Source organism: Telmatherina bonti, assembly GCF_933228915.1.
Source record: "Telmatherina bonti genome assembly, chromosome: 7".
Classification (NCBI taxonomy): domain Eukaryota; kingdom Metazoa; phylum Chordata; class Actinopteri; order Atheriniformes; family Telmatherinidae; genus Telmatherina; species Telmatherina bonti.
This window is the reverse complement of record NC_136625.1, coordinates 37,973,567-37,982,947: the sequence shown is the minus strand read 5'-3', so window position 1 is coordinate 37,982,947 and position 9,381 is coordinate 37,973,567. Positions and strand designations below refer to the sequence as shown.

Here is a 9,381-nt window from a genome sequence, read left to right as displayed (position 1 = left end):
CAACGTTCTGCTGCAGCTGATCCAATCAGAACATCCAGTAGTCCTTACACTGACTAGACCAGGCTGTCGGCAGAAGAAGCTGGTTTTAGGCAGGAAGGGGTCACGGATCCATCAAAACCACTTTATCCTGCTTGTTTCGCAAGTTTCTGGCAGTTTCCAGCTTCAGAGGAGGAAACATGATGCAGACACATTAACCTGTCAGTCACCATCTGGTCCACTCCTCGCCACTATCAGGGCCGGGTTAAAAGTGCACAGAGCCCTGGGCCCAGAGTGCTCCAGGGGCCCCGTTCCACACCATAACATTGTGAAAAGTGTAAATGATTCTGTGTGAAACCACATTTCTAACATCTCTCAGCCAACGGTACCAGTAGCAACACACTGGACACTGTGGTGGAACTATCTGGCTTTTATGTAGAGTTTGTTTCATGTCCAAACTGCTGGTGTTTGCCCGACGTGGGCCCCTAATGGTTGTCGGCCCTTGGGCCTGTGCCCATAATGCCCATTGGATAATCCAGCCTTGGCCACTGTACTGAGACTTATCAGTGCTCATATCAGCACTGAATACTCAAATGTAAGTACCTGTACTCGGTTTGAACGGATGTGGAGTCAGTACATCCCTATTTCTCAGAAACCTTGTGGAAAACTTAACCTTAAAGTGTGATGCCATGTGGGGTTTTCTGAGCTTTTTACAGAGTTTAATACTCATCAGACAAGCGAGCGGCGCCATTTTTATCACATAAACATATGTTTGAGTTTTTTAACATGTCTAGATGCAGTTTCCATGGCGATGTAAAGTCTGGTTTTAGAGAGTTTCTTCTAAAAGATTTAAGTGACGTTCCGGGGGCGTTCCCGTGATTGATCCCGTGAAAGCCCCGCCCACCTTCCCTGCTCAGTGTTAGATCCTGAAACACAAGCTGGAAGTAAAACCAAAGTACCCAGAAATGTTGGTTCTGTTTTGATCCGGCTGGAACATCCCTGTGATGAGCTGCGTGGAACAATAGATGTAGATATAGACGGCATCGTGGTACGTTTGCCACATGGAAACATGACAACAGGGACGTTTACCGTCATAAAAAACGAGTGAAAAACGACGTTATTTCTGACTGCAGCTGGAAAGCCAGTATTTACCAAACAGATACATTCTGCTGGAGTCGCTGCTGCAGGTTGCTAAATTGTTCTCTCTGGTTTTCGGTCCGATTCCAGCTCGAACACGTACGGCTGGATGTCTGGTGTTGATGTTATTTCCAGACTAAATACTTTAGTTTGTTTACCGTTTCTGCCTGTTTATATGAAGAAAACAGCTGATGTGCACGTTCAGGACATAGTCCCAGCACGTGACCAATCAGACGCAGCCTGCAGCAGGGGAAGGCGGAGCTTAGGGCAGGGTTTAGGGCGGCACTTTGGGCGGGGCTTTCTCTTTTCTTGTTTCTGGCAGATCTGCGAGGATCTAAAATGAATGAAGGGGTTTGTGAAACATGTTTTATTTCTTGACCTTCTGGACATGCATCTTAAACCCCATCTAAAACCAGGGGCTCACCATCGGGGGCCACCATCGGGGGCCACCATTGGGGGCCATCCCCGGGCCACTGCAGTGATGATGACACAGTGTTGTGCAAAGATGTCGCGGTTTTGTTTCTTTGCGTGTTTTAAGGTCCCAGAAGAGAGGTCTCTCACAGCCTTGTACATAATAATACAAATTATTATTTTATCAGAAAAGCATTGATCCCTTCATCAATACGATATCTCAGTGCTACTAATGGAACGGCAGTTGTACGGAAATATGAGCTGTCTAACAGAACGTAGAAGATTTCATATCAAAACAACCGTTAAAAACTCTCCTGGAGGACGTTAGCTGGAAGTCTGGAAGTCGCAGTTCCTCCACACACCAGATGCTTTTTAAGCCGACATTATTTCTGACATTTTCATATAATTTGTGAAAGTCCTGTGAAAACACTGGTGTGAAAAACTTGTTTCAGAAATGTTTAGATGATTTTTTGTGTCAGATTTAGTGCGGAGGGATCTTTGGTAATTTCCAGATTTTTCCTAAAACGTAACCTGCGATTGCGTCAAACCCGTAAACGACTCTAAGATTTCTTTCCAGTCAGGTAAGATTTCATCTTTCATGATGGGTTTAAACTCTGAATGAAGCTTCCAGGTGAAAGCAGGTTTCCAAGCAGGCAGGATTTTAAAAATCCCGTTCACTCCCACGGCACAAAACGTTGCAGGTATTTACGAACGATGCAAATCCAACAAATTCCTCCGTTTAGCAGTAAATCAACATGTTTCCATTTATTTAAAGTGGTGCTATGATGGTATTTGGAGTTTTCTGAGCTTTCTACTGTATTACAGTGTTGAATCCTCATCAGACATGTGAACGGCACTGTTTTTTTATCACCTAAACGCATGTTTGAGTTTGAGTTTGAGTTCCAGCACGCTCTCCGTTCGGTTTCCATGGCGACGAAAAACGCGTGGTTTTAGAGTTTTTTCTACTTGGAAATCCTTGTGACGTCCCGGGGGATAAGGTTCGGTGATTGGTTACCTTCTACTGGTTAACAAGGGCATGTACAAATACATCAGGAGGGTGGAAAACGTGGGATAAAGTTATTTCCAACGATGGCTGGTGAGTTTACCAAAGAGAGACATCCTGCTGCATTCGTTGCTGTGGGTTGCTGTTTTCCACTTCGTTTTCAGGCTCTGATTCAGGTTCCAACATGTAGGGCTGTATGCTATGTGTTGACATTGTAGTTTGTTTTTTTATTGAGTTCATATGAGCCTAATCCTTCTGTTTATGAGATGTTACAATGACGGTGAAAGCAGTTGCGGTGCGCGCTCCCGATGTAGTGCAGTGGCGGGAGGCGGGGCTTAATGCGGAAGAGTCTCAATCCACTCGTTTTGCCCGCAGGCTGATCTGACAGCCTACGGAGAGGGTCGGTCTGAAGTAAATAAAGCCATTTGTGACAATAACTCCATCAATCCCAGCCCTTCTGGTCTCAGAAATAAAAATAAGTTAGCCTGAAATGCACAGAATAGTTCCACTTTAAAAAAATACCATGAAGACATGAAACTATTTTTTCCTCAATAACACGTTAACTTGTTTTATTCATATTTTATATTTAATAAAATGCTCCTCTAACCAGGATTAAATAGACATGTCTTTTAAATCTGTTTTTATAAGTACACATGTATATTTATAAGATTTTAGCTTTTTTTTATATATAAGTTTTAGAAGCTTAAATTTTAGAAGTTCTTAATTCATAAAATGTTTTCTATGAAATTCTTTTTATCTATAAAATTAGATAATTTTTTATGCGTTTGTAATAAATGAATGTTTATATTTTGTTAAATGTTAAATTTTACATATATTTATTTTATTTACTTGAATATTTTATTCAGCCTTTCTAACTCATCAACATGAAATCGTGCAGTTATCCCCCGGTGGTGTAAATCACCGGTTTGATCGTGATACATCGCTTTAACGGATGCTGATTGGATGTTTGCGATGTAATTTAACATCCACTGACTGATATGACATGATATCAGGTTATGGAACAAATCCTCCCATTCATAAATAAATCCCTACAAGCAACTAAAATATCATTTAACTTTTTCATTCCTGAGTTCAGACATTGAAATGAATTCATTTAAATTAAAAATAAATAAATTACAACAAAGACAGATGAGTCATAATTTGGAAACATGATTGTTAAACTCCAAAAACAGCTTTGTTAAAAATAAAAGTGCATTTTTATTAATAATATTTTATTGATTTTTAGACTAAATTAGCATTTTGGATCAGTGTCATTGACTCATTGTTACAGTCATCCCTCTGCTTCATCCTGCGGACCAGACTGGACCTCCTGGCGGACCCGTTTTGGCCCCCGGACCATATGTTTGACACCCTTGTTGTACAGTATTTAGTGATAAATCAAGGTTTAAGGTTTTAAAACAACAGGGAAAATGAGAATATCAGCAGGAGGAAGTGTGATAATCAGCGATCTGACATGAAAACCGTGATTAAGACATGCAGTTAGCGGAGATTTAAAGGTAAAAACTGGGAGCAGCTTTGTTGGAAGCTACTCAGGATTATTTTTAGAAGCTTTTCCCTGATGGGAGTTTCTGCGAGAGCCTCATCGTCGCCTCAGCGCCAACAGAAAGGGTTTTCAGAGACGGACGGTGCTGGGGATTTGGCTCTGGGGCATCATCTCTCTTTCAGCGTCAGCGTTGAGCAGATACAGATAAGACTCCTTGTTTTCTGCTGCATCTCATGACCCTATCGCTCCATCTGCCTGGATGCCTCACCTTTCCATGAAAAGCTGCCTCCTGCTCCCACCTTCTCCGACCAGGACGGCGACTTAACCTGTTTATAACTTCAGGTCAGGACAGAAGAGCCACCAGGAGGCTGGAGTCGCTGACAGCAAGCAGAGGAATAAGTAAAAACATTTCTCTGGATTCAGAGTCTTACCTCGCTGAAGTCGAAAAACTTTGACGAGTTATTCCTCCTCATACTTTCAGCTGCTGTATCAGCTGGGAAGGAAATGCCAGGGAGGAGGGTACAGGAACCACATTTAAGATGAGATAGAAGGGTTGTCAGTATGGAAACATCTCCCCGCCTCTTCAGTCTGCTCCTCACAAACCTTCTTCTGCACTTCCTGCTGACGGGAACCCGATCAGGCCGCTGATCTGCTGAAAGAGGAGCATAAAGAGAAGGAAGTCCTGCAGAGCAGAGCAGCCTGCATGACAGGCCATCAGTCATGTGTGTCTATCTGATGGCCGCATCTCTGGACCTCATACTTCCAGACCTTCTGGTTGGACCGGGCAGATCACGCCTCTGATTAAACTAGTCGTTCATTTGGTTTTTTATTTCCTCCCCAGCAGTCAGTTTGGCCTTTTTAACTAGTTTCAGTTTGAGCAGAATCTTGCGGATGCACACCCACATCAGGCCATCGTTTACAAACCAAACACAGCCCATGTCTGCAACAACTCCTTCAGCTCCACTTGTCTGCAGTTTGTCAACCGCCAACCAAAGCTGGAGATGTTGGACTCAGAGCAGGAGACTCAGGCTGGACAAAGACTGCATGGGACCTGGTCTGGAGGTCCGGCATCCTGCAGGGTTTCCTGCTTCAACAGATTCATCCTGCAGAACTTCACAAGCAAGTGCACGAATCTTCTGTAAATCCGGCTTGTTGGAGCAGGAAACACCTAAAACCTGCAGGACCCTCCAGGACCAGGTTTGAGGAGCCCTGCTCAACAGAAACTGGGTCAACATGATCTATGAGATGTGGCGCCATCTAGTGGAGGGAAGGAGACATGACGCGACGCAAACGTTAAAAGTGCAAGAAAAACTTTATTTTCTGTCGGGTTTTACAGACATTATGCAGGAAATCACAAAGAAAAATACAGAAATTTAAACATTCCACAGTGTCTGTAGTTTTAAAGGCACAGTTGGTCCTGATCCGGTCATGATCCGGTCCTGAGGCGGTCCTGAGGCGGGTTCTGCTCCTCACTACTGGTTGCAGTAACTTCTGTAGTGTTGCTTCGGAGTCCCTCCACAGACTTCAGGCTTCGGACCCTTTAAAGAAGAAGAAGAGGAAGAAGAGGAAGAAGAAGAAGAAGAAGAAGAGGAAGAAGAAGAAGAAGAAGAAGAGCCTGTTAGAGGCTGCGGAGTGAAACCTGGAGGTGCAGCACCGACCGGAGAAGCGTACCTTATACAGGCTGCAGACCAAGGTGAAGAGAGAAGACATGGCTTTGTCCTGCAGGTCCTCCGTGTGCTCCTGTAAGACCAGAAGAGCAGAGAGGTGATGAAGTCTGCGTCTGCATATTCATCCCAGTATAGCTAAAATAAAATCTCTTCTCAGTAAATTCTAAACATTCAGAATTTCTGGTTCAGAATGTTTCACTCTATGTGTAATAAATTTATATAATATCTATATATCTATATAATATCTATATATCTATATAATATCTATATATCTATATAATATCTATATATCTATTTAATATCTATATAATATCTATATATCTACATAATATTTATATATCTATATAATGTCTATATATCTATATAATATCTATATCTACATAATATCTATATATCTATATAATATCTATATATCTATATAATATCTATATATCTACATAATATCTATATATCTATATAATATCTATATATCTACATAATATCTATATATCTATATAATATCTATATATCTACATAATATCTATATATCTATATAATATCTATATATCTATATAATATCTATATATCTACATAATATCTATATATTGATATAATATCTATATATTGATATAATATCTATATATCTATATAATATCTATATATTGATATAATATCTATATAATATCTGGGTTTCACATTCTGAAATACGTGACGGAAAATATTGAACTTTTTCATGATATTCTACTTTTCTGACGTGTACCTGTACATTAAATATCTTTGTGGATCATCGTTTTACACAACGAACCGTCGTCATAGGAACCGGCTGTTGTTCTGCTACCACTCATCTCCATCACCACCTCCACTCTTTTCTCATCACTTGTTGATCTTTGGCTGCTCCTGATTGGACGTTACCGTCAGTTTAAGCTCTCTGATTGGTGGAAAGTCTGACAGGAAGTGTCTTCATCATCATGTCCAGGTGAAAATAGAGGTCTCTTAGCAACATGGTAGTGATGGTGATGAAGATGTGATAAATAATGGTGGATTTACCATCTAGAGTCTCGGAATAAACACTACATGTTGTGTCTGGATTGTAAACCTCCTGGACGGATAGAAACGCTGGAAAACCTCCGTAGACCAGCTGGAGGGTCACATGACCATCACAGAGTTCTGATGGCGATGACGACTTACCCCGTTAATGGTCACCCAGGGAACATACTGGTGTGGAGGCTTCAGAGCTCTGGTTGCCATGGCGTTCTGGTGCATCAGCTGGATCCCCTGATCTCCGTTCATGCAGCTCATCACCTTGTCCATGCTGAGCTCGGGAGCGTACAGCTTCACACACTGAGCGGAGGAAAGGACGCATCAACAGGGAGAAGCACACCAGATGAGCACGTACACGTGCGTGCACACACACACACACACACACCACTCACACTCTCAGCTGATCCAATGACGTCAGAGGAGGATTCCATGCAGAAGATGATTGGGAACGCCGCGTCGGTCATGTTCAGGATGCAAGTCTGGGAAGAACAGGACCGCTGATCAGATCTCACATGGAAGGAAGACAACAAACATCGTCCCTGATGCTGATTGGACGAGATAAGACGCAACTTCACAACATCGTTACCTCGATCATGTTCCCCAGGCACTCTTGTTTTCCATGCTGGCACTCGTAGGTGTACTTCTGTCCGTCCGGCTTCTCCTGGAACAGACAGCAGCAGGATGAAGCTACGATTCGGCGGCGTCATCGCAGTATCCTGGTCCTTACTCACCTGGGCGTTGCCGTAGGGAACCAGGGTCACGGACATGATCTGGTTCAGGAGGACCCAGGTGGGGAACAGCATCCCGGTGAGGAACCCTCTGCATCCAGGACACAGACTCTCGTAGTAAAGAGCCACCTGGACTGGTTCTGATGTCTGCCGGGACCTGAGGAAATCCGACTCCAGACACTGTTTCAGGACCTGAACCAGAGACCAGACTCAGCTTCTGATCCACATCCTCCGTCCCGGATGCACAGAAATCCCATCCACACCGTGTCACACTATGAGACGTCCCCTCATATGTCCTGCAGACGAGTCCTTCCATGCACGTACGTGCACGTCACACTTTATTTATTCTGGTCATGTTTACGCCTCCTGATGCTGACACATCATAAACACACCGTTACCTTCATATATATGTATATATATATATATATATATATATATATATATATATATACACACACATACACACACACACATACATACATACATATATTACACACAAATATGCATGTATATCTATATATAAACACATACAACTATATATTCAAAAATAGAAAATTAGATAAATTAGTTGTATGTTAAGTAAACTAGTAGTATATTAAGTAAACTAACAGTTATTAAATGAACTAGTAGTATATTAGGTAAACTGATAGTTAAATAAACTAGTAGTATATTAGGTAAACTAGTAGTATAATAACCCTGAAATGGATTACGTGGTTAGTGGTATATTAGGTAAACTGCTAGTATATTGAGTAAACTAGTAGTATATTTGGTAAAGTAATAGTATGTTGACCCTGAATTGGATTAAGCGGTTAGTGGTATATTGGGAGAACTAGTAGTATATGACATTATGGTGGTGTGAAAAAGAGGAATTTGGAGTTTTACTTCCTGGTACTACTCGTTATTTTCCCCTGCAGTAAATCACAGCTTTTTCCTCAAAGTGATTCCAAAAACAACAAACAAACAAGCTGAAAGTTTAGCTGACTTTCTCCACATAATAATAATAACAACAACAACAACAACAACAACAACAATAATAATAATAATAATAATAATAATTTAGTGTGGAGTTTATGACAGAAAGTGAGTTTCTCTCTGGGGAAAATAAAGTCGCGTCATTCCGTCTACAGACACGTGACTGTTTGTGGTAAAGTTAAGCTAACTTTCCAGCTGTTTGACATTTTCCAGCTGTTTTCCAGAGGAACTCACCCCGCACCGAGCAGCTGTTTCCAGGGACGAACACCACCGGGCAGGAGGAAGGTTACATGAGGAAGAGGAGGCGCCGCGCGCGGTCAGAAAGCAGGCAGAGAAAACTAGCAGCAACAGGACCTTCATCTCCATCTTCATCATCTTCTTCTCCAGCTTGGTCTGTGGTCCAACTCCTCCCAGACGTTTCTGTCGGCCGCAGAGTTGGGAATCAGTTTAAATACAGCTGCAGCTTCCGCGTGCAGGCGTCCGATTTTCTGATTGGCTGCCGAGATGACGTCATCTGTATCCAGCAGATGATCTAAAAAACAGAAACCTCTCCCTGAAGGCGTTTCGTCTGGTTTTTCACCATTAGTAAAGTTTACAAACACTGGTATTGGGCTTCTAAATGTTTTAACAACTTTTCTGTCGCGTATGAATGAAATTAATAAACTTCTCTGAGTCTGATTCAAATCTAGAAGACAAAAATGCCTTAAAGCGCACAGTAATATGAACATTAAATTAAATCCCATCTCGACTGCATGACAGCAGACCCATACGGTAGATATTTGATATCTGGAAATGTAAATTCGCTCCCAGTAACGTTACTGAACTTATATTGTCCAAATGAAGATAATCCCAGTTTCTTTCACAAAGTATTTCATTTGATACCACCTTTTACCCCTAATGTTATTGTTGCAGGCGACTTTAATAGTTATCTTGATCCGATCTTAGATTTTCTATAAAACCACC

General features: G+C 41.8%; 1 protein-coding gene across 1 annotated transcript; it reads right to left on the bottom strand.

Moving 5' to 3' along the window:
- Positions 1-5,433: 5,433 nt before the first annotated feature.
- Positions 5,434-8,824, bottom strand: LOC306758290 (gamma-interferon-inducible lysosomal thiol reductase-like). Its single transcript, XM_079243573.1, has 7 exons — positions 8,653-8,824; positions 7,450-7,638; positions 7,305-7,379; positions 7,111-7,197; positions 6,866-7,018; positions 5,703-5,771; positions 5,434-5,569 (listed from the first exon to the last, which is right to left on the bottom strand). Exons 1-7 carry the CDS (start codon positions 8,791-8,793, stop codon positions 5,504-5,506), a joined length of 780 nt encoding a protein of 259 aa, XP_079099699.1. The 5' UTR covers positions 8,794-8,824; the 3' UTR covers positions 5,434-5,503.
- Positions 8,825-9,381: the final 557 nt, after the last annotated feature.

Coding starts and splice junctions, on each gene's coding strand:
- LOC306758290 (XM_079243573.1), bottom strand. CDS start 8,793: ATGATGAAGATGGAGATGAAGGTCCTGTTGCTGCTAGTTTTCTCTGCC. Junction 7,198..7,304: donor GCCTGGGGAACATGATCGAG/GTAACGATGTTG, acceptor TGTTCTTCCCAG/ACTTGCATCCTGAACATGAC. Junction 5,772..6,865: donor CCTGGGTGACCATTAACGGG/GTAAGTCGTCAT, acceptor CTGGTCTTACAG/GAGCACACGGAGGACCTGCA.